This window comes from Ambystoma mexicanum, chromosome 10 (assembly GCF_040938575.1).
Source record: "Ambystoma mexicanum isolate Mex_15411 chromosome 10, UKY_AmexF1_1, whole genome shotgun sequence".
Taxonomy (NCBI): domain Eukaryota; kingdom Metazoa; phylum Chordata; class Amphibia; order Caudata; family Ambystomatidae; genus Ambystoma; species Ambystoma mexicanum.
This window is the reverse complement of record NC_090932.1, coordinates 64,779,936-64,805,988: the sequence shown is the minus strand read 5'-3', so window position 1 is coordinate 64,805,988 and position 26,053 is coordinate 64,779,936. Positions and strand designations below refer to the sequence as shown.

At 44.6% G+C, this 26,053-nt stretch overlaps 1 protein-coding gene across 1 annotated transcript in view; it reads right to left on the bottom strand.

Annotated features, from left to right (window-relative positions):
• Positions 1 to 777: 777 nt before the first annotated feature.
• LOC138492812 (mucin-4-like) overlaps positions 778 to 26,053 on the bottom strand; it is a 223,544-nt gene continuing 198,268 nt past the window's right edge. Inside the window, exons 24-29 of the mRNA XM_069620165.1 lie at positions 18,733 to 18,909; positions 16,827 to 16,900; positions 15,114 to 15,184; positions 5,703 to 5,878; positions 4,239 to 4,395; positions 778 to 961 (exon numbers count right to left, since the gene is read on the bottom strand). Of these exons, the coding sequence (XP_069476266.1) occupies positions 778 to 961; positions 4,239 to 4,395; positions 5,703 to 5,878; positions 15,114 to 15,184; positions 16,827 to 16,900; positions 18,733 to 18,909 (839 nt within the window). The remainder of the gene's footprint in view (positions 962 to 4,238; positions 4,396 to 5,702; positions 5,879 to 15,113; positions 15,185 to 16,826; positions 16,901 to 18,732; positions 18,910 to 26,053) is intronic.

Here is a 26,053-nt window from a genome sequence, read left to right as displayed (position 1 = left end):
TAGAAGTGACACCACAATGTACCCAGTGAAGTCTCCAATGATTCTGGAACATTCCTTTCACAAATCATCAGCAAACTAGGTGGTTCCTTGAGGCTCATAAAGCATCCCTACAGATTAGTAATTTAACGATCTACCAGGGTTGGGGGAATGTAGTTTAAGATCATGTCAATCTGCCCCTTGCTTGCTCTACTTGGAATTTTTCATGAAAAGGATGTATTGGATGTGGTTCTTGATACCGGGAGGCCGTCCTATACCCCAAGTTCCCAAAAATTGTTAACATGTGTCTCTGTTCATTCAATTTTCTCTGAAGATTGTGCTGCAATGCAACATTCTGTAGTCTAGTCGCCTTCCTGGGGAATACATTTCATGAGTACATATGAAAGGGGACACGACGTAAGATCATAAGTACATATGAAAGGGGACACGACGTAAGATCATAAGTACATATGAAAGGGGACACAACGTAAGATCATAAGTACATATGAAAGGGGACACGACGTAAGATCATAAGTACATATGAAAGGGGACACGACGTAAGATCATAAGTACATATGAAAGGGGACACGACGTAAGACTGTGAACAGTGCCTATTCAGACCTTGCCACCAGAGGATGCCCATAAAGGGTTTGCACAGGTGATTCGGGGGGGGGGGGGTATCTGTCACCCTTCTTGCGCTCTAACCACAATAACGCAATGTTTTTCATGGCCAAACTGAATGAATGACTGCGTGTTAAAGGTAATTGATTTTCGTAGTCTGCACACACCCTAACACTGCATTTACCTTTCATCATCGGCTTCCCGCCGCCTCTTGCGGCACCAGTAGACCGTGAGGATGATGCTGATCATGAGCAGGAAGAGGAAGGCCAGAGCGCCGAAGAGGATGCCAAAGAAAGCATTGAGATTCATGGTGAGGGTCTCGCAGGTTGGCCCGGAGGTGGTATACATCGAGAATGGAACACACCTGCATTAAAAAGAGATGATACAGTCAGGTGAATTCCATATAGGCGATTTCCTGCTATGCTTAACACACACTGTACACTTTTCAAACATACAATCATCAGCACAAAATAGAACCACAAGAACCTTCAAAAAGGGTACTCACAAGTTCAAAGAGCAAAGAAGGAGGGGTTGGTGTGGCAGTTGCAAGCATATTCAAAAACAATCACCTACAGACATCAAGCCCACATTGAATGGTATTAAAGACATAAGTAGCTTTGGATATCTGATGGCTCCTTTGGGAGGTTTAGAGAAGATCACTGAAAATGCCCATTGGTCGTACCTCGTGACATTTGCATTTCCTGTGAGGCCTAAGAATCCTGTCCATTGAGAGTCAACAGTCCATGTTGAGGACTATTTTCTGAAAATACTTGATTGTAAGGCTTTTTTTAGGTTCAACCCTGGAGAATGCAATATATGGTGGGGTTCAACATCAAATGCATGCCTCTCAACCTGTTATTATTTAAAATGTTAGGGTCAATTTAATAGGGGTATACGCCCACTGTAAGAGGTGTACACTTGCTTCTAGTTGCCACTAAGATGATAGGCATCTAAGGGGTCCCGGGAGCTCATCACATTCATGGAGCCCATCTCCATCCCGCCATGGGCCTTGTATGTTTCCCCTGGGCCTAACTCTGTCTCAGTCTTGTTACTTACAAGGTGCTTCGATTTGTTCCGTGACACAATAAGAGATTAACGACCCAACCCAGATCTGGATGGCTCAACGGACCGACCATGGTAGGTGATACAATAAGAGTTGGCCGACATCTGGATAATACCATTGCGAGTCTTGTTGGTTACAGAAGCTCATCACACCTACCCTGGTTGATAGCCAAATAAGATCACAGAAATCGAGACAATGTGGTGCCACCAGGTACCTTGAACTGTACTGCCCATCCCCTCTTCTTGTTATGACAATAGCACTCGCTGCTGAGCAGTAGCTCTTCTAAGGGGGGTGGGCGGGGAATCCAACCTCTCACTGTAGGCCACCCAACATAACCTGTCGGCACACAGAAAGTCTAAAAATACCCAGGATCGGCTGTGGGTGACAAGGTCTCTATCCAAGGTCCACACTTGATCGGTGTGTCCGTCTGCTGTGATTGGGAGGTCAGAACGTTTGGTGCCCCCTCTTCCACACAAGTCCACCCTAGTCTACAGGACAGCATCCGGGGCCAAAACTAAAATGTGCCATTACTCTTTCCAACCTCATATTTCAAATAGACAGTAAAGGTTTTCGTCTAGGGCTGCACCATAAACAGCAGACTACAGGAAAATGAGAGCCAATTTCAGGCGTTCCCCATTTAACAAATAAGTAATAAATTAGAACAATTAACAGTCTCCTCTTAACATATACAGTTCTCAGTTCCCTTGGATGAGCAAATGATGCTGATTATTTGTTAATGCACCAGACATATTTAGCAGGACAAAATGATCTACAGGTTTTTTGATCAACAGTTTTTAAATGAGAAGCAGTTTTCATGGGTTTTGCTAGGCTAGTCTCAACATGTGAATTTAACACTAGACATTATAGGGGCTGTCACAATGAAGCTACGACCAGGGCCATTATATAAAAATCATAAAATGCATACAGTAGACCACGACCGTGAACACTTAAGTATACAGTGCCTAAACACACTGTTTGCAGTGACATTTATTAATGATTTGCTATGGAATCCACCTGGTCTTGACCAGGTGCAAAATTGTGGAGGATTCCATACGAATCCATTCATTGTATGCTGCATGAAAATCTCATACAAGTGTACAACAAAACGCACTGACGAGATGGAGGAGGAATGCACAGCAGAGATCATATCTCTCCGCTCTGTGCCCCTCCTCCACCTCGTCACTGTTACAAATTGGGGCTAAGAAGGGAATTGAGGTGAAAAAGCATTACACCATGCTTTTACACCCTGATTCACTAGTGTGCCACATTTAAAATGAGGGTGTATGAGCAACTTTGCCTTGCTCTTGACTTGAAGTTGGAGAAGAAAAGCTGATTCACAAAGAAGTTAGGATTCCATCCGAGTTGTACCTTGTACTGGAGTAACTCATTTCATTGATAACAGAGGAAGACGTTTGAACTATTTACAAAAACACATTTGGAGGCTTTATTTCAGTCATTTTTAAATATTATTCTATAACAAACAGCTATCGCTCTGTACTTCGCGGATCACAAATGGCTCAATTCTCATACGCTTTTGTACATCACATCCAATGCTGACACTCAGAACAAAATACAGGTGTAACTTAAAAGTGCTCACAGACAGATCTACGAACATTTTGAAGTTTTGGGACTACACTTAAAGTTAGTTTTCATTTTTCTTTTTTTATAACACGCCTAATACCACATCTGAGTTCAGTTTCTAATTGCAGATCTGGGATTTGAACCTCTGTTGCTCTGTGTTTTCTTGCTTCCAAGACCCGCGCGTTGCCCCTGTGCTATCCTCCATTCAGGTTCTGTTTGTGTGGGCATCCATCACTTTCCCGCTCATAGATCCCATTGGCACAGTCACGTGTCCACATCATGGCCACCGTTTGTGGTCTCGAAATCGGATATGCATGCAGATGTCACCCATCGGTGCATATCTTACACCAACATGTACACTGATACAACACTCGTAAATCCTTCGATAAATCACTCAGAGGTCCTTTTGGAAAGTCATACACCTGCATTTTCAACTTGAGCGAAGGTGTAAACGCAAAGCGTATTCTTTGTAGGCATCCAGTTAGTGCTTCAGTCCGTAGTGGACATGCAACCTCTGCCATGCATTTTTCCTCAGTCTTGCCACTGTGTTTCCTTTGAAGCCTGCATGGCATTTTCAAGTGGGCATGGCACACATGGATTCCTAAGGAATCGGCTCAATTTAGCACCTGCTAAAGAAAAGGCGAACAGGTGATTTCCATAGGAATCCGTTTGTGCACGCTGTGTGTAAAGAGTACTCTGCGTGCAGCTTTTACTCTTTCAAAAGAGAGAGAGGAAAATTAAAGAGTAAAAGCAAGTTTGCCTTGCTGTGCTCTTTCCATTTCCCCTCCTCCTCGTGAATGTTCGAAATTGCATTCGATGGACCTCCACAGCATGTAAGTACTAACGTTGGTGGTCACCTGCATGCAATTGGAAATTGTCACTCAATATAAAGTATGGCGGATAGTAACTCACTCATGAGCCAGATGTTAATTTTTTTCAACATATCGTTTGAAATGACATTGTGAATGGACCGCAAAGCACTATGGCATTTACTCACACGCAGATGGGGCCATTAGCGGTCAAGTTGCAGTTGGCGTTATTCTTGCAATAACCTATGCATTTGGATTCACACATGAAGGTAGTAACGTTGAGTTCATATACTGTCGGCTGAAACCCAGCGCATCCAAAATACTTCATCAGATCTTGCTTGCTTGCTGTAAATATAAAAACAGGACTTTACTTTAGGTTCAATCTCCAGATGCTGCAATATACCGTTAAACTATCTTCAAGCATTTGGCAGATGTGTATCTCTATTCCTACATTATCAATCTCCAGATATATCAGTATACGTTAAACTATCTTCAAGCCATTGGCAGATGTGTATCTCTGTTCCTACATTATCAATCTCCAGATGTTGCAGTATACTGTTAAACTATATTCAAGCAATTGGGAGATGTGTATCTCTAGTCCTACATTATCAATATCCAGATGTTGCAGTACACCGTTAAACTATCTTCAAGCCATTAGCAGATGTGTATCTCTGTTCCTACATTATTCATCTCCAGATGTTGCAGTATACCGTTAAACTAGCTTCAAGCCACTGACAGATGTGTATCTCTGTTCCTACATTATCAATCTCCAGATGTTGCAGTATACTGTTAAACTATATCAAGCAATTGGGAGATGTGTATCTCTAGTCCTACATTATCAATATCCAGATGTTGCAGTACACTGTTAAACTATCTTCAAGCCATTAGCAGATGTGTATCTCTGTTCCTACATTATCAATCTCCAGATGTTGCAGTATACCGTTAAACTAGTTTCAAGCCACTGACAGAAGTGTATCTCTGTTCCTACATTATCAATCTCCAGATGTTGCAGTATACTGTTAAACTATCTTCAAGCCATTGGGAGATGTGTATCTCTATTCCTACATTATCAATATCCAGATGTTGCAGTACACTGTTAAACTATCTTCAAGCCATTAGCAGATGTGTATCTCTGTTCCTACATTATCAATCTCCAGATGTTGCAGTATACCGTTAAACTAGTTTCAAGCCACTGACAGATGTGTATCTCTGTTCCTACATTATCAATCTCCAGATGTTGCATTATACTGTTAAACTATCTTCAAGCCATTGGGAGATGTGTATCTCTGTTCCTACATTATCAATATCCAGATGTTGCAGTACACCATCAAACTATCTTCAAGCCACTGACAGATGTGTATCTATGTTCCTACATTATCAATATCCAGATGTTGCAGTGCACCGTTAAACTATCTTCAAGCCACTGACAGATGTGTATTTCTTTTCCTAAATTATCAATATCCAGATGTTGCAGTGCAACGTTAAACTATCTTCAAGCCACTGACAGATGTTTATCTCTTTTCCTATATTATTTCCATTATCTGAGCACTTTTACATGTCTGACAAAAGATGTGTGACTCACTGAGCAAGCGAATCCAAGGGAAAGGTTAGCGTTTTCATGACTATAAATCAATATTTTAAGAACAACTCACTTAGGTTTAGAGACTCAACAAAAATTAAGGTGAGGTTTGTGGCGGATTTCACTGTTGCTGCTCTGGCAATGCCCTTTAATTGATTTAACTCATCTGTTAAGTTGTCATTCAGAAAATCGATGTCACTCCGTCGCCCGGTGTAATTAAATGCAGAAGTCAAATTTATTTGATGTTCACTGCAAAGTAAAACACATGTCAAAATAAACAGAACATGCACATATGTATTGATCTGTTACAATAGCCTTGGTTCAATCTTCAGCATATTTTTTTCAGTCGTTTTAATCTAATCATGGAGTTGAGAACATCAACCATTTTGCAAACAACTAACAAGCAAACAGACAGTTTCCCCCCTGCAGTACTCCTGGAGCCAAAACACCCGCTCGATAAATCATTGTGTTTCTTGAAGGATGAGTTTTGTGCAACTCAAGCAAATAATAGGGCCGAGTCAATATGCAAAAGAAGTTGCCATGAGTAACTCTGCCTTACTGATGCCATGCTAGGAGTAATTTATGAGTCATAGCTATTAATAGAAACATCTTTTGTGAAACATGCAGCCCTCACAAAGTTTAAGTCAAGGGTAAGTCAGAGTTACTCACAGTAAGCACTTTGTTAATCAGTCACTAAATATGTATGCACTTCTTGCAGGTTTCAAATGTAACTTAAAACCATTAAATTACCACAGTGTTATCCTGAAATGTGCTCATCTCTAGAAAATGCTTTACTGTCAATTTCATTGCACACTGGGCCTCATTACGAGTTTGGTGGTAGCCATGCCTGAGAAATATGGCACCCGCGAATGGGCAATTACCGGGTCATGCCGATTTTGGCAGAACCGGTAATTGCCCATTCGCGAGTGCCGGTAATAAGGGACTCCCCATCCCCATTCGGCCCCATAGGGCCCGAATGGGAATGGGGAGGGTGGTAGCACCGGTACTGTTAATAAAGGTACCAGTGTCACCATCATGTTGTGCTCGCGGGTGCCGGTACGGCCACCAGGTCAGACCTGGTGGCTGCAAGGGCACCCACAAGCAGAACTCGTAGTATGACGGTATGGTAGCAATGGTGCCGGTAGCGATATCGGCGCTGTTGTTGCCTTACCGCCATACTTGTAATGAGGCCCAATGTCTATCAAGGCAAGCAGGGTAAAGGGTGGGAGGGGAGTGAGCTGTAAAAAGTAGTGGGAGGAAATAGAAGAGGGTAGAGGGGACATTTGGTGGGATGTTGATATCCCAGGTTAGGTGTTTATGCACAGAGGTTATATGCAGGAGCATAGGGACCACATCAAAAAGACCATCAATTCAGGGCTAAGATACTCAAAAGTGTGTCCTTAGATTTTTACTCGACTTGAAATTCCCAGAGACAAAGGGCCTCATTACGAGTTTGGTGGTAGCCATGGAGCAATTAGCTCCATCGCTGCCGCCAAACCGAGCTTGTTTACCGGGTTCCCAGAATGAGGAATTACCGGGCCATTCCGAGTTCGGAGGGCCCGGTAATTCCTCCCTCTGGGAACCCGGGCCCGGACCTTCCCTATTCCCATCTGAGCCCCCATAGGGCTCAATGGGAATGGGAGAGGGAGCTAACAACGGGCCGATTACGACCGGTCGTTGTTAGCTCCCTCTTCCCCTTGTGGGACCCGGTAATGACACTTGGTTTTGAGGGGACCTTGTAATCGTGCAGAATGGTGTTAACGGGTCCGCACCCATTAGCGGGACCCGTTAACCCATTTCCGCATAGGCCGTAATGAGGCCCAAAATGTTGAAAGCATGGGTAACTTATACTTGTTGCAATATAAAGTTGTATTCACAAAGAAAACACAATTTGTTGATGTAGCTACCACAGTGACACTAGAAGTAGCTAGTTGTGAAGTTTCAGGCAGGTGGAGACATGTGATGTGTTTTGGCCAATAGGTAGTGTGTGCTTATAACTGGCAACATAACATATCACTCAGAACAAGCAGAGCATTCTGATAGGTCCAGGCTGTCTATGTGGGGTTCTATGTCCCGTTGCCAAAAGGAGTTTTTTTTAAAGTAATGTATTTGAAAAAAATACTTTGAAAAAACTCATCTATTTTTGTAATGTTTGGTGGGGCTCCCCCAAACCTCCCTTCCCTATATTTTTTTCCCATCCTAACCCCCTCCCTATCCTTTTATCCCCTTACACCTACCCGGTAAATATTTTGCAGAGTTTTTTAAAGTCATTTTTTGTTCAAAATGACTTCGAAAAAACTCATGTTGGCAAAACAATGTGATAGCCTGTGTGGGTTGCCGCGTCCATAAGAGTCGAGTCCCAGGGGAAGCACACCTGGGGCACAGTAGAGGGGTGTGAGTGCGCAATCAGCATCACTTCAAGGTAATAACAGGAAGGTGTGTATGTTGGAAGCATTTATTTAAGTGTGTAGGGAGGGGGAGTAATGAGGATGAGCCCCCTCAATAGATCACATTTTTCAGAGTATTTCTAGAAATTAGCCTTAGTTTAAATGTTATGTTTACATGCATTTTCTACAGTGAATTTGTTTTTAGCTTACTATTGTCAACCTATTTTTTATATGCATAACCATTTTCTTGGGTGATTAAACTGATCTGAAATACACTGGCAATTAGGTTTCCCCTTGTGTTCCAAATAGGAGGTCCATATAGATTAACACGTTTTTAATTAATTATATAGTGCATAATTGATTCATTTTATAACTTAGGAAATGTTAAACTTCCACTGGAAAAATCAGGCCCTTTGGGAGCTTGGCCTAGCCCAACAAGGAAGCCACCGCTGGTTTTGCTGCAGTCGGTGACTCACAGAGATCCACTAGGCCACCGCAACAGGAGACTATATTTTACCTTAACCTATTCAAGGTTATCAGACCTTTGCTACTTATTTGCCTGAATGGAGGGTTTAAGGCACTGAATTATAGACGTCCGATATGCGACCTGTACCCCTATTCACCCAAAAGTCTCTTTGGTTTTCCTGTACTATGCGTAAACATGCATCTAGTGATTCTGCGCCCTTTAACATCCATTTGATGAAGACTGCTCCATCTAGGTCCTGAGTAAACTCTGGGTTCATGTTAATTGGGGAGCATCCATTTGGTGTGAATACAGAAACACACATCAGCAATTCTAGCTTTGTCATCATTTTGCCCCACACTGTCAGCAATTCACCATTTACGGGGTTCACATACAGGGAATTGGGAAATTTCAGTGTTAGGATCCACAAGAGTCCCATCAGTGGCCACCCCATCCATGAATTTATACTTTTTAAGTTGGCTACCTTGTAGTATGCAGGACCTTCAGGCAGATCAAAGCACCTCTTGACTTAGGACTTTCCTGGAGATTGTGGGCTTCCCCTGAACCCATGGAAAGGTGGCCAGGGGCCTCTGTGCCATGGACACTTAGCATCTAGGGAGCTCCACCAAAAGAGATGTACTAGTCCAGTCCTATGAGGATATGTATTATACTATGGTGATATCTCCCACCCACAACATGAATGGGTGTTTCCACTTTTACATGTTCTCCTATATTTCTTTTGCTAGTGCTTAAATGCATGCCTGTAAAACACCCATGGTCCTTTTCTAACTTGGGACACAGGTATTTAATGCCCCCAGGTTCCCAGTGCAGCACGTAGATACTGGATGGCCCATTATTGTTTATCCTGAACCCAGAACATTTTGTGAATATAGTGAATGCGTCCATTGCCATTACCTCTGATTACCTCTGGGATCTGCAGATCTGTTGGTCTGCACAAGGACAGCGGGATATTACTCGTGAAGAGGCAGATCCTATGGAAGGTAACTGCAAGACTGACCCTGTTGATATTGTTGCTCCTTTTGGTGCTAGTGGCTAGACGTTTCAAGACAAGGGCAACGCATAACTGTGTGAGATGGCATATGTGCCTTGGGTCTCTACATAAGTGCATTTTATCTCTTAGACCCCTGTTCACAGGAGACATAGTGACTGGCAAAGTAGAGCTGATTACTATCAGCGAACAGAAATTGACATCTAATCCTAACCCTTCTAGCACCTTAAGTGGTGGGAAGATTACTGCCAGTCAGTGCCTTCTCATCACCGAGGAATCTATCTGGCATCTTTTTCTACTGCTCCTCACACATTAGGTGAATCATGAGCCTTGTGTTGCCGAAGGCTTGAAGGTTGACAATGAAGCCGGTTTGGTATGGTATGGGTTTGGTATGGGGCACCAACTGCTTGCAACATTCTCGGCTGTCAGGGCCTTGGAGAAGCACTTGGTGTCAAGGCTGATTAGCTCCGTTGGACTATTTACTCTTTTTGAGAACGATAAGGTCTCATTTTTCATGGAAGGTCCTTGGTATCAGAATAGCCCTTGCCCCACTTTTTTCTTTCACAAATCTCCGTTCCCGCTATGTCCAGTTTATATAGATGTAGGTTTTAGCTCTCCAAGGGCCTCAGGACAGTTATAGCATGCAGCCCCCCAGCTCTCGAGCCTGTACGGTCACTTCCATTTCGACACTACACTTGATGCGGCTCCCAATGTGACTGAACAATACAATGTTGAAAAGGGAAGGTATACCTTTGATTCTTAATCCACACACTCCCTGTAAACTCCTTTCAAAGCCACAGTTCAGCAGGGACATCCAATCGTTGCAGCTTCACCCATCTTCAGCAGTTCAGGACATCCAATCGTTGCAGCTTCACACATCTTCAGCAGTTCATTGCAGACTCAGCCAACCACCACCAGATGGCGCCGGAGGAAGAGCTGTATCTTTCCTCACAGACAGCAGAACACATGGTGGGTGGAAACCATTAATCGCCACTATGTTACGTCCAACGGAAGTAACCAGGAAGAAAGGAGGAGTCAGACACAGAGCAGAGACACTGCAGTTAAGTATACATGCTCTATTCACACAAGCCTTACTCCCGACATGGGAGCTGTGCCTTCCACCAGACTCTTCTGTGGGTAACTGACTCTGCTGTCACCCGTATGGCACGTCACACAGGAACATTCAAATGATGCTCCTGCATGACCCGCTGCATGGGAACAACACCCAGCACCCACAAGACCACAAACCCAACAAGAATGCGTGGTCTCAGCGGCACGAAAACAAGTAACCCACTACAGGTAGATGCTTTCAAGATTCTGGGGTTTGATGTGGACGATTTGGACACTCGGGGTATATGCCCTAAAGTGTATGGAGGCATGCCAATTAATAATATTATGGGGTCAAAGTCTGTCAAAGTGCATTCAAGGATAGGGCTTTATGGAGTGTGTTGTATGTGGTTGACAAGGGGATGTCTATACTGAGCTGTAGCTGTAGCCATCAGAAGGGGTTTCAGATTATTCTGAACCCAAATGGGCCAGAACCTGTGATGTTAGTGGCTTCTATGTGCTCTATACCAAAATGTGTTTGTTGATTGGCTGGGTTACCTGGAGGGGTTTTTCCACAAAATAATTTTGAAAAGGGGGCAAAACCTGTGGTGCACAAGGTTTGTGCTGTTCCCTTATTACTGAGAGAAAAGCTCAAATCTGAACTTGAAAAGTTGTGTGCGAAATGACATGATCAAACCTATTGAGGATGCAGAGTGGTTATCACCCTTTGTGATTGCAAAGAAGGGTGATGGTAATATAAGGATGTGTGTACACCTTAGGTCCCTTAACAGTAACATCTGGGTGGAATGGCATCCTCTACCCAAGGTACATGAGATGATTTCCATCCTGCACGGTGCCAAGTATTTTTCTATGAAGGATTTATCCCGTGCACATCATCAGGTTGTGTTGCATCCTGACTCGAGGTTGCTGACCTCATTTGTAATGCCATTTGGGGTGTATAGGTTCAAAAGGATGCTATTTGGGTTGGCATCAAAAGGATGCGATGTGGGTTGGCGTCAGCTACAGCAGTGTTCCAAAGATTTATGGAACAGTTGATTTAAGGTTTGCCTTATTGAAGTGCATTCAGGATCATACACTGGTCTTTGCATCTGACCTCGAGCACCATGAGGAGTATGTGGGTGAAGTAATGAAGATGTTGGATCAGCCAGGGCCTACGTTTAAGAAGGAAAAATGTAAGTTCATGATGACAGAGGTGTCTTACCTAGGGCATGTAATTAACTGGCAGGGCTTCAGGCCAAGACCAGTTTGGTGGATGCAGTGGTGAAAGCCCCGGCACCCCAGACGAAGGATACTTTGAAGGCGTCCTTAGGACTTGCAGGGTATTATTCGAAATTCAGAGAGGGGTTTGCTACTATTTAATTGTTGGAGAAGAAAGCCAGATTTGATTGGAGCACGGAGTGTGAGAAGGCATTTACACAGGTCAAGAATAGCATTGTGGGGGCGCCACACCTAGCATGTTTAATCCGTATTGCAAGGCAATTCTTATGATGGATGCTAGCATGGTGGGATTGGGATGTGCTCTGCTGTGTATCTGGTAATCACAAGGTGCCTGTTGTGGGTGTAGCGAGTGGTGATACTTCTGCCCAGGGAGAGAATGGCAGGGAGGTGGAAGCTTCGAGTAATGTAGAGGGTACCTGTGAGACACAGTCTGAAGCTGGCCTAGAGGAGGATGGAGGCAGCAAGCTGAAGAAGGAATTCTCATGCATAGTGCATGTGTGCAACAACCTCTGATCAAGTTCAGGCAGCAAGCTGAAGAAGGGAAACTCATGCGTAGTGCACGTGTGCGCCGACCGCCAATCAAGTTCAAGCACTTTGTGCTAAGCTTGTTTGGCTAAAGGGGAAGGTGTGTAGTGGGTTACTTGTATCCGTACGGCTGCAACCACATGCCTTTTTTGTGCTTGCGGTCTAATGGGCGCTGGTCGCTGTTCCCCTTGTGGAGGGTCACACATACGTATCCTGTGAATACTCCTCTGTGATGCACTGTGCGGGAGACAGCAGAGTCAGTTGCCCGGAGTAGAGTCTGGTGGATGGCGCGGCTGCCATGTCATAAGTAAGGCTGTCAATAAAGCCTTTATACGTACATGCCGTGTCTCTGCTCCATGTCTGCCTCCTCCTCCTTTCTTCCTGGTCAAGTCCGTTCGACGCAACACATCCCTTGGCAGAAAATGTATTTACACTCGACTATGTCACATCAATTAACTACGAATTGTCAAAGAGAAGGTGACATATTGTGCAGTAGTTCAATTGAACCTTATGTCATCTCCTGGACATTACGATTGTGTTCATGTTGTTACATTTCTCTAATCCTGGAAAAAGCTGGACACGGCACCTATTTCTCACTTAAATTCTAAGATATGTATTAGTATGAATATCTATTTGCCTTTTATGTGTACTTTTTTCTAGCAATGTTATTGTTGTTGGCATTATAATTCTGCACACATCCACAACAATGACAAACCAATCATAAGGTAACAGTAACTTAAAATGGGAAAGTGGTTGTTCAAAGGTTTGAATGCAAAGGGCAGCTCAACCACAGATACAAAATGACATTATGGCAGTGAATGTTAACCAGCATTAACAAAGACAAGGGCCTCATTACGAGGTTGGCGGTAGCCTTACCGGTAAGAGCGGCAAGGCTACCTCCATACCAGCATGAAAGTCCAGCACCCACGAATGGGCAATTACTGGGGTATTCTGACCCCGCCGGACCCGGTAATTGCCCTTTCGAAGGTGTCGGTGCCGGTAGATCCCCATTCCCATTTCAGCCCCATAAGGCTCAATGGGAATGGGGATGCCTGTAGCACTGGCCCCGTTTATAACGGGGCCAGTGCTACAGGCATGCTGTGCTTGCGTGTGCCTTTCATTCTGCCAGGGCAGACCTGGCGGAATGAAAGGCACCCGTGGCACAACTCTGAGTTTGCCGGTCCGGTAACAACAGTACCGGCAAGCATAACGGCACCACTGAGGCCCAATAGGTCTGTATTGTATGGTGGATGATTGTACGAACAGCACATGATTGCGTTGCATGGGATGGGATTCGTATGGTACAGCCCACTTTTCCTGAACGGATATTCCCGACAGGCCGCAGTTCCCGAATGGCGGCATGCCGGGAATAGTGGAGTCGCAAATTCATACAAAGGTCAAGACCCAGAAGCAGCAGCTGCAGTGTTGTCCCGATGTGGCGGACTGTCACGGCAGGAGCTGGCAAGGTGCGGGTTGAGTTCCAGCTTTGGGGCAGGAATTGCCAGAGGGTGGGTATGAGGCATTGGAAGAGAGGAGGCGCAGGGAATATGAGCACCAAAACATGCCATCTCTTCTCTCTGTTTCTCTCTCTCTCTCTCTCTCTCACACACACACACTCTGAAAAATGGCATCATTCCACACCTGTTGCTAACAGTTGTGACCATATGATCAGTCTGACAAATGTTTCTTTTGCAGAGGATAGGGCCGTAGGGTGGTGCAGGAGCGGGCTGGAGCAAGTGACATAGAACACTGCAGACAAAAAATGAGGTGAGTTTGGGAATGAGGCCTTTGCTAGGCGCATCCCAGTGGATGTGTGTTACATGCAGTGGTTGATCAATATATATGTACAGGGCTGGAATCACTGTTGAAGCCCTTTCCTAAAACCTGCTCCATGGATGTGGAAAAGATTGCTTTCTTCCCAAGCGGCGGTTCTCGACCACTGCAACAAAGTGATGCTGTGTGTCCAATTACACTCCTTTTTGTTCTTTCCTCACCCACTCGGCGTAGCTCCACGATCTGTGCCCCTTCCTGCCCTTTTCTGACCCTCAATTCAATGTTCCTTTCCATGACCCCGGGTCATGAATGAAGAAGTGGTCAAAAGGCAGGTGACCATACCTTGCACATTGCACCCATGCATTGAGAGGTTCTCGAGCCTGTCCATTGCACAATGCATGACAGCTATGAACTATGGGTTAGGTTGGCATGAAATCACAAACCTTATGGTGGCACGTAGGCCTCATTACGAGTTTGGTGATGTCGTAATAAACAGTGGTAATGCCGCATTAGCACATCGCCGAACTACAGGTTTGGAGGGAAGGCAGAGGAAACACCTCCAGCAGCATTCTAGAGGTAATTCCTTTGCCTTACTGTCCCAAAAAGGTCAAATCATCAGAATTACCGCCTCTGGTAATACTGCCAGTGTTTAATCTGCTGACATCCCCATGGAGTCCTACAGTTAATGGAGACTAACACTGCCTACAATCACTTTGAATCTGTTGGTAAAGCCACTGGTGGTCCAAGTGGTGGTAGCGGTAATACCGTTTGGTGGTACTTTGATGGTATTAACGCTGAGATACCACCAAACCCGTAATGAGGCAGGGTCCCATCTTATGAACTAGTTCAACCAGCAAATGTAACTCTCTTACTAGATACAGTTGAAACCCGGATGATTCCTGAGGAATCAGATTTTACTCACAACACAAAGAAATGAGTGCCACTCAGGCCCAGGTCCCTTTGGTGAGTGTACTTGTGTTCAAGTCTGCGGCGCATTCTGTGCACATGATCACACACCCGCTCACACCTTGAGAGACTCACATGATATTGCTGAAGTCGCTGTTACCGTAAAACAATCTTTTCACGTTTACCGCTTCAACAAGTTGCTCGACCTGTAAAAAATGAAGTCGAAAATGATGAGATTTTTGGAAAAGAAATTCTCCCTTCATAAAGCTGGGGTTCATTAAGAACACGACAAGGACAAGGGGGTGGCTGGATGGTGTTTAGGGAAACTTCCTGTGCCCTGGACCTTTCTTACATTTCCAAGTGTGCAAAGTGGGTGGAAGGATAAGCAAATAATACCGCAGAGGAAAACCCAGACATTAAACAAACATTCCATATCTGTACATGGGGATTACAAAAACATGAATTATCCATAAAACAATAAAACATCAAATTAAAATAAATAAATAAATACATAAATAAACAAATAAATAAATAAAAATACTCAATTTCTAATTTCAGGTTGACCATGTACATTGAAAAAAACTACAGTAAAGATCAACAGCAACAAAAGCAGTCCTACAGGCAACTGGGGAATACACAGTTTAGCCCAAACCCTCCCTAACCTGCCCATGCCCTATTCCCAACCTCTAGTTTAGGGTCTGAACACTTTGGTTCTTCAGGAGTTTTGAACCGCAACTCCCATCAGCCTTTGCCAGCTTAGTCAATGGTGTGGGATCATGGGACTCATTGACCAAAACATCTGGAGAGCTCTAGATTGCAGGCCCCGGATCTTGACCCATGACTGTTTCATAAAATTGAACCAAACGCTTGTTTCTTCAAGTTGGTAACAGACTTTAACAGCTGCATTGTCTCACAAACAGAGGAGGTGCAATATTCCCCAGAAATCAGAAACAACCACTTCCTCCTCGATCTATACTATCAGGGGCAATACAGACAGAAGTGTGCCTCAATCTTTATCGCAAGCAAACAGCATGGCATAGACACTCAAACACTGTCATTACCCTTGGCAATATCCAGCGGGACACCCCTCATCCCGAACATTACCCTGTGTTTTCCGCATTTGGGTGATTTAGCAACAACGATTTGGAGATCCTAGACTTTACGAAACTGCTCCACTCATGTTGTGCAAAGAAGGAAAAATATGGCGGCTGGATGGCATGATCATAGTCCTAGCTCCACATGTACCCACAAATTTCCATTGCAGATGCTATATACTTATGATATAAAAAGCACACCCACTGCCTTTATTTATTTATTTAGACATTTATAAAGCGCACCCAACCCGGAGCCATCTAAAATGGGTGTGAGGGAAGGGTCAATATTATTCATTAGGTAGTCAAGAGTTAGTAAAGCCGACCGGCGTTGGCTGTCAGATGCCAAGTGCAGCCTCAAATGCCCCCAATCATCCTGCCAAATAGCTGATATAGTCACTGTATGATAAGGTATAACCTGCATGGGTAAGGTTCATTTAACATGTGTAGGTGCTTCCATCATATGCTTAGTTCATCCTTAAGCATCTTAATCAAGCCTTCAATTGCCGGATAGGTGGTAAATTCTATCCATGCAGGTGCTGATATCCCATAACAAGTGCAGCCTCAAATGTCCCACTAAGTGCATTAGAATGCTGTTTTAAGTCACCTCAGAGCTCAAAGATGGTATAAACCACTCAGCTTGATGCCTCTTTCTATCATGAAATGATATGTTTACAGTGTACAGGGGTGGGGGTGGATCAGTTATCCTGCATTATATCAAAAGATGGTTATCACTTTAAGAGTGAACGTTGCATACCTTAGTCTCTGCATCCTCAATGCTGAACGTTGACTTTGATTTCATTCCTAGACGGACAGTTCTCTTTGGTGGATCTGTAGATGATAGAAAATGATTCATGTCAAATCTTCTGCTGTGACGTGTAATAGCTCCCACATACTTGGATGACGCTAAGGTCAAATATTCTACTGTGACCTGTAATAGCTCCCACATACGTGGATGACGCTAAGGTCAAATCTTCTGCTGTGACATGCAATAGCTCCCACATACGTGGATGACACTAAGGTCAAATCTTTTGCTGTGACCTGTAATTGCTCCCACATACGTGGATGACACTAAAGTCAAATCTTCTGCTGTGACCTGTAATAGCTCCCACATACGTGGATGACACTAAGGTCAAATCTTCTGCTGTGACCTGTAATTGCTCCCACATATGTGGATACAACTAAGGTCAAATCTTCTGCTGTGACCTATAATAGCTCCCACATACGTGGATGACACTAAGGTCAAATCTTCTGCTGTGACCTGTAATAGCTCCTACATATGTGGATGACGCTAAGGTCAAATCTTCTGCTGTGACCTGTAATAGCTCCCACATACGTGGATGACACTAAGGTCAAATCTTCTGCTGTGACCTGTAATTGCTCCCACATATGTGGATACAACTAAGGTCAAATCTTCTGCTGTGACCTGTAATAGCTCCCAAATACGTGGATGACACTAAGGTCAAATCTTCTGCTGTGACCTGTAATAGCTCCTACATATGTGGATGACGCTAAGGTCAAATCTTCTGCTGTGACCTGTAATTGCTCCCACATACGTGGATGATGCTAAGGAGGCGATAGGCACCGAGTGGTGGGCTGACCCTTTAAGGAACGGACTGCCGCCCGAGTTAAGGGCCAAGCGCTGCAAGGGCCCCTTGACTTGGGTGGCGGGCCGTTACCTACGGGGTCAGCCGGCCACCGGGGGGGCATATCGACATTAGCACCGTTTAGTACCACCTACATGGGTGCTAATGGTTTAAAAAGAAACATACCTTACTTGCATGGCCCCGACCGGGTCACTCAGTGCTGCTGAATGCATCAGTCAATTTTCCATGTTGATGACTTTGACGTCAACAGCATGGAAAACGGATTGAGGGAACAGCAGCACTGCTGGCACCGGGCTGCGCAGGAAATGTAAGTTCCTCGTTTTTTGAAGAAAAAAAAACATTTGCACCCGTGTAGAAAACTACACTGGTGCTATCAGGGGTCAAGTCCTTAGAGAAAAAGGTGGGGGGACTCATTAACATTACATACAAATGGAATGTGATGTCACCAGAAATGAGCATATTGAGGTGGAACATGCATATTTTATTCAATTGGCTTTGCATAACCATACAAATTGCACAGGACAAATGGCATTTGCCTTTCATAAAATCAACACACACAAAAAACCAAGCAAGGATATTTTCTTCTAATAGTGTTTTGAAAACGTTAAAAGGTGTGTATGTTTTAAACTCCAAGAACCAATGCCAATGTTTTACCTGGAACATGCATTCCCAAAATGTGCCATTTTACCTTTAGTTGTGTGTTGCATTTCGTCAGGTTATATAGTGCAGTGAAGAAGTGCTTGGCCTGCGAATTTCCAGTGCCGAGGTCGGTGTAAAAAAAGACAGTTCATGTTTGTCATTTTACACGCACCTTTAAAATACCTGGGGGGACTCCGCCCACCCTCTCAAAAAACTGTGGACCCTCAACTTGAGCCCTGGGTGCTATGGTGAAGGGAAAGGGGGAGCATGGAAAGGAAGCGGGGCGATGGCTGCCATACAGTACAACCCGCGTTCCTTGCCTCCTGATTGGCTGGCGCCCCCCTTCAGGGGGCTAAAGAGGAATGTAGGGCCTTTGCACTGTAAAGATGGGTCCTAAGTTCATAACCTTGGGCATACCTTTGATAGCCACAGGAACAAAGCTGGAGCTTGCTGACGTACATTGGTGGCCCTCGTAACCAGGGGAACATGTGCAGGTTGGGCTCTGACACTCAGAACCTGTCCTCGTGCAGGTCCCCCCATTCTTGCAGTAAGTCAGATCCTCACACGTCGTGGAGCAGCAGAAGGTCCCATTTCCTAGAAAAGCAGGGTGCAGGGATGTACAGAAACGTTGTAATCAAATTGAGACTTTAATGAAACCATATTAATGTTTATTTAAAATGAACAACAACCCTTGGTTAAAACCAAACAGATACTATGTCACCAAGCAGTTGGAACACAAACAAGGTGAAACAGTAGGCTAGGACTATTTCACTGCTTGCCTAGGTGAATCAAAATGTGCATCTAAGTCATCACACCATGTACAACGCAACGGATGTGTGCACCAGATTTAACAATGCTCCATACACACTAATCACTGAATCGTGTGATTGCACCATAACAAACAGGAATGAGTTCTTTAAGGGGGAATAAGAGGTCAACAAAGTCCAAGAAAGGACATGTTGTCAAAAGAGTAAAATAAGGGAGGAGAAGCCACAGAACTCCCATTTGACTTTGGGGGAGCAACAGGATCATGGAGACAACTAAGGGCCTGTCTGCAGAGAGGGGGCTGCCATTGGGTCATGGTGATGGGGGATACATAAGGTGAGGTGGGGGTATGGAGGACACTTTTCGGGGTGGCTTCAAAAAAATGAAGAAGGGTTGGGGCCCTCGCCAGTAGAGCAGCATGCAGAAAAAGGTGTGTAGAGGCTTAGAATGATCCACCGTCTGTTACACCACTCCGGGAACTCATGAAGGGTGTTGGGGGTCTCTCAGTGCCCCCGCTCGCGATGCCCGTGAGCCCCCACAGACTCAGCCTGCAGACTTCTGTTGTGTTCGGGCTTCACGGTCGCACTACCGCGGCCGTGAATGCCCCCTTTATTTATAGTGCACTCGGCAGACTGCGTTACTCCGCCGCGTGCTACATCCCTTAAAGGGAAATTGATTTGACGCAGCCTTCAGGCTCCTTCCACTACATTCAGGCAACTTCAACTTGGTGAGTTTCCATTCGAGGGGCAGTCTATGCATGCAGGTTTGTTTGAAAAAATTCACAGTCCATTTCGAAACGCTAGTTGGACGACTTTGCATTCATAGGATGGGCGTCTACCATAGTTGTGGACTTCAGAAACAGGCTGGGTATGCCACTAGCAGAGGACAAGACACAAAGCCCAGAAGAAGATTTAGAGTTAGTTTCAAACACTAGAATATGCAGAACGCCAAGAGTGAAGTTAGAGGAACTCATTAGGGACTTGAGGGGAGCGCTTGAAAAAGAAACAGCTGCCCCTGGGGCGGGTGTGCAGCCATTAGTTGGAAAACTGAGCTTTGGGACTAGGGTAATACCACCAGGCAAGATAAATTACATGAATGCAGGTACTAGCAATGGCAGGAGGAATTCAAAAACACTCTTAAGTCAAAGATCAAACATTTCAAGGAACCTGGGATTGGTAACCCTAGGTCTCCTGGGGGTAACCAGACGTGGTCTCCCTCTCACTGTGCTTAGAGAGACATCAGCTTCACCTCACTGATGATCCCCAACAAGGGTGAAACACGTGTATGGGGTTGCTGGTGGTACTCTCGTTCAGGTTGGAATTGCCATTGCATTTCGGTGCTGGACTGCCCCTGGGCAGGACAAAGACTGATATGCAAATGGATATTTCCCATCTGTGAAAGGCACAGTGAGAAAAAGCAGTGGCTGCGAACTCTCAAGTGGTTAATAACCACTGAACAGGTTATCAAGCCTTGTTCTATCGAGAGAGGGGCACCCGCTACCTTTGCAAACCAAATTTCAAGGAACCTGGGATTGGTAACCCTAGGTCTCCTGGGGGTAACCAGACGTGGTCTCCCTCTCACTGTGCTTAGAGAGGCATCAGCTTCACCTCACTGATGATCCCCAACAAGGGTGAAACACGTGTATGGGGTTGCTGGTGGTACTCTCATTCAGGTTGGAATTGCCATTGCTTTTCGGTGCTGGACTGCCCCTGGGCAGGACAAAGACTGATATGCAAATGGATATTTCCCATCTGTGAAAGGCACAGTGAGAAAAAGCAGTGGCTGCGAACTCTCAAGTGGTTAATAACCACTGAATAGGTTATCAAGCCTTGTTCTATCGAGAGAGGGCGCCCGCTACCTTTGCAAACCAAAGATCAAACATGACTTGAGAATGTGGCTAGACTTCCTGGGAAAAGCAATTATGATATGATAGGTTATTTATAATGCGCTTAATACCCAGATGTTTCTAAGCGCGGACACGGGGATCAAATCCGTGGTGTTCCATGTCGTCTTGCTTCCAAGGCAAGCACGTTGCCCCTGAGCTATCCTCCCGAGACTGTAATGACTGTAATGTGGTGACAGGCAATGACAATTACCTAAGAGCTACCGTTGCAGGTTGATGCATCAGACAGGAATGGATCAGGGGTAATTTTAGGTGATCAATGGAGCACAATGAGATGGCCAAATGTATGGAGAATGCAAGGGAGAGCTCAGAAGACAAGTGCTCGATGTTTCCCCCCATTATCGTATAAGATGCTTTCCCCTGTTCCAGCTGTAGCACAAATCCATCTTAACCATACCTGACGTTGCTATCACCGACACTGTAATGTACGTCCTTGTATATCCGGCATATACAGGCGTTAAACAAGTAGGTATGAACTTGGCATGTTTGCCTTCCTATTATCCCTACTCCACTCCCTTTAAACATGGTAGAAATAAGACGAAGAACAAGAGTGCGCACCAGAAAAAGAACAAATATACAGCAACAAACATAAGAAATGTGGTTTGTGTGACCGGCCACTCCTAGACGCTCCGGGCAAATAGAGACAGCAGAAGCTTGGTAGGATGGTTTTGCCCTCAAGCACAAAGACATTCGCCGGATTGGGAAAACGGAATGATATTGGACGGTCTCTCCAGGATCATAGAAATGAGATGTCCGGACAAGGCAAGGACAGATGTGCTGGTAATATACTTGTGGTAGAGAAATGTCACCAGCAACGAAAGGAGTGCTCTAAAATTAATGGAGAAGACACTGGGCCTCATCATGAGTTTGGAAGTGTGGTAACAAATGGTGGTAATGCATTGGTAACAGAGTTATCACTGCATTACTTCACTGCCGAACTACAGGTTTGGAGAGAAGGCAGAGGACACACCCCCAGCAGGATGCTGGAGGTAATTTCTCTGCCTTACTGCCCAAAAACAGCTAAATTGGTGGCATTACCGCTGGTGTTAATACCGCTGAAATCCCCAAGGAGTCATATGTACTTGAATTAATGGGGACTACCACCACCTACCACCAATTGTAACCCGATGGTAATACCACTGTTGGTAATACTGCTGGGCCAAGTAGTGGTAATAGTAATACCGATGCATGGAATCTCAATGGTATTACCTCTGAGATGCCACCAAACTCGTGATGAGGCTGAATGTCAGCTAGCTAGCAGGTTAAGTAAATATTAATGATTTAGTGGAGAGGCCAACATGGAGGGAAGCACAATCAGAAGAAGCGTTGGAGAGATCAAGAAAAAAGACAAACTTAGCAAAGGAAACATGTACAAAGAGCATGTGGTTTGGCTTTGTGAGGGACACTCTTAAAAGCAAGAAGTGTTTTTTGCTCTGGTATGCATGGGTGGAGAAATGCCCTCTTACATCGTAGCAGGCATATTTGAATCAAGTCCTAGTGAAGCCAGGGCTGCATGCCAGAGCCACTGACATAGAAATAAAGCATATGCATGCGGGTATAGGTCGTAGCTTGGGCACCGTTGAGAAAGGCCAGAGCTGCAGAGATTTATAGACACTTCATTGTCTCGTGTTGCCAACATTTCGTATCCCAGAAAGAATGCGCCCTGCAATGTCACAAGGGGGTTGAGAACTCCAACCTTCCCTGTCCCAGCTCTAAATAATAGCACCCAAAAGCCCCTGTCCCAAGACCCCCAGCATTCCAAGGTACCAGTCAGTCCCAGACCACCGGCCATAAAACTGTTAGACCCACAATCGACCAGGAAAGATCAGAGAGCAGGTACCAGTTGCCTTCACCATAGCTCACGTGAATTGTGCTGTAAGGTGCCGGGAGGGGTAAACAACATAGCTAAAATGAGAGTGGGGAGCTTTGGATGGGCACTGATGTGTCTGGAATTGAGTTAGTGTGTGCGAAGCAATGGCCTCAAAGTATTCGCTTAGCCATTGTGTGCAATACCAGGTGCAATTTAGGCTAGCGATAGAATATATCGCGTTTTTCTCGCATAATCGCCAAATACTTGTATGTTTGTACCTGATGACGCGCAAGGAGGAGCCCACGGGGAAGAAGATGAACCAAGATGGACAGACAGGGCTGGAGCCAATGGCCTGGCATCCCCTATGGAGCAGGTAGCCTATGTATAGGGTTGCACCAACCAGCCATTTGGATTTTTACATTTTGTAACTTATGTCACTGAGTGTGCCTTCATAAAGTGTTGCTCATACTGATTTTGGAAGAACGTTCCAGGCAAGCAGAGATCTTTGCTGGCGCATATTGACTTTTGTGGAAATAAAAACTTTGTTCTCCTTGCAAGAGGATTGCTGGGCCTTTTTCCCAAGCGGGTTGTATTTTTTTCTGGTGTGAGTTTTGAGGGGTTTCTCTACATGCTTACTCACAAGACCACAAGCTTTGTTTTCGTATGAGGGTTTTGTTTTCCAGGGAATATTTCACTAGATTGCTGGGTTTAAAAGGTGAGAACCTTGTATACTTTGCCAGCATAATTAATGGACCATTAACTCGCTCATGTTGATTTTCTGGTGTTCATTATTTTTTTTTAAATCCAACGCTGTTTTGTCTTCAGCACTTTCTTCTACAGGAAAGGTGAATGGAACTACCTCTGAATGTTTCACTTTAAGGTATATGTTCACTTACTGTGCTTACATTCATGGGTGCCCGCTTTTGATTTTTGCTAAGGGGGCAAAAGTGCCTGGGCATACATTATTCTTACAGCCATAGATTTTTTCCCCTTTTCCGTGTTGCTTGAATGCAGTTAGTTTGGGTTGTGTGATGTGTCACGACAGTCACCAAGAGGCCGGCCATAAAACAAGGGGCTTGTAGCACGCTGCTTAACCAAAATGTGTGATCCTTGCCAAATCATTTAATCTCACTGTGCATTGCCCAAAACATTTGTGAGTTCTCACAGCCTGCCATCTTTTAGCCATAACAATACCACTGTCAAAATAGGCCAAAATCACTCTGTTATTGATAAACGTCTTTGAGCGATGGGTTGAAAGTGTTTTAAAATATAGAGTGGTCAAGGCCGAAGGCCATGGCTAGGAAGCTGGTAGTGTTTTACAATGGACAGTGGGCTGGCGCGACGAAAATAATCTATGGAATAACATAATCCTTGGGATTCAATGCAAACCCTTCAGTTAATGATCAATTAAGGTAAGAAATGTATTGCTACAAATCAATTGAAATTCAACACATTGGGAAACTCAGGACCGGCTTAACTAGATGCATTCCTGTAACAAAGCCGAAGAGCACATATATATTATAAGAGAAGGGATTCACAATGCCTTACAACATGGCATTATTTGGGATATAGTATTATATGGGAGATCAACTGGAACCTAGTGCACTAGCCGAAGGGTGAAGGCCAAGTCTAGTGGTCGGGTAGTGTTCTAAAATGGACATTGGGTACGGCTGAAGGCCATGTCTAGTGGTCGGGTAGTGTTCTAAAATGGACATTGGGTACGGCTGAAGTCCATGCCTAATGTTTTGGTAGTGTTCTAAAATGGACATTGGGTCCGGCTGAAGTCCATGGCTACTGGTCTGGTAGTGTTTAACTGTGGGCAAGGCTGGCCATGGCTGAAGGTCATGGTTAGTGCCAGGCCCACTGGCCAAGGCCGAAGGCCATGGGTATTAGTCTGGTAGTGTTCTAACTTATACAGTGGCCGAAGGCCATGGCTAATGGTGTGGTAGTGGTCTAAAATATACACTGGCCATGACCAAAGGCCATGGCCAGTGGCACAGAAAATAATATGATATAACAAAGCCATGGAAATTCAAAGAAACACTTTTTTTTCACGGGTGATAAGGTGAAAACTTAATGCAACAAAACCCCTAAAATTCCGCTAAAGCCACCTTAACGTTGCACCCCCTGTTGCTCAGCCTATGACCACAATGATGACATCACACTTTACAGTTGCCCTTATTGTGTTAAAATATACTGTCGGCATGGCCAAACATTGTTGCCACTGCCCATGGCCGGTTAGTGTTGTAATGTAATCAGTGATTCCATCAGTGATGTTATCAGTGATGTTATATATGATGTAATTAGTGATGTCATCCCTGATTTCATCAGGAATGTCGACTGGGATGTCATCATTGTGGTCATATTGTGGTTACATCACTACCACCATCATGTATGACTTCACTGATGGCATCACTGATGGCATCACCTATGCCATCACTGGTGCCATCACTAATAACATTATATATGACAATGTTTATTTAACTGATGGCATCAGACATAAGATTACTCTAGGTAGTTGCTCGTATTTAGACCACTCCTACATTTCTACATTAAGCTTTCATTTGTAGTAGTTTGGTATCTGATCTGAATAAAATGATATCTGAATTCTAAGTATGAAGGAGGCCCCAGGAGTCGTATCCCACCACGCAGGGCGACATTAAAGGGACTAGTTGAGTTAAGTGGCAGTACAGGACTCACTCTCTATCTTTGCTCTTTCTCCTCTCTCTCTCTCTCCCTCTCTCTCTTTCTCTGTCTATATGGGCCTCATTACGAGTACAGTGGTGCGGGAATAAAATGGTGATAATGCAGTAGTAACTACATTACCACTGCATTACCACCGCATCACCCTAACACCGTACTACAAATTTGGTAGTAACATGGAGGATTTTCTTCCAGCAAAATGCTGGAGGTAAACTCTCAACCTTACGGCAAAGAAACAGCAAAATAGGCAGTATTACCACAAGCAATAATTCTGCCAGAATCCCCATGGAATCCTATATACTCCAAAAAATGGAGACCTACACCACCTACAGCCACTTGTAACCCTGCTGTGTATCCGTGGGATGATGCAGCGGTAACGGTAATTCCATTTGGTGGTATTTCAGAGGATTTAGAACCGAAATACTGACAAAGTTGTAATGTGGCCCTTTGTCTTTCTATGTAGGCTACAGTCAGGTGAGTGTTAGCTGGAGCCACCCCAGTTGTTGCTGATAGCTGTGTGACCAGAGGAGAAATACAGATATCTTGGAAGAGGGATG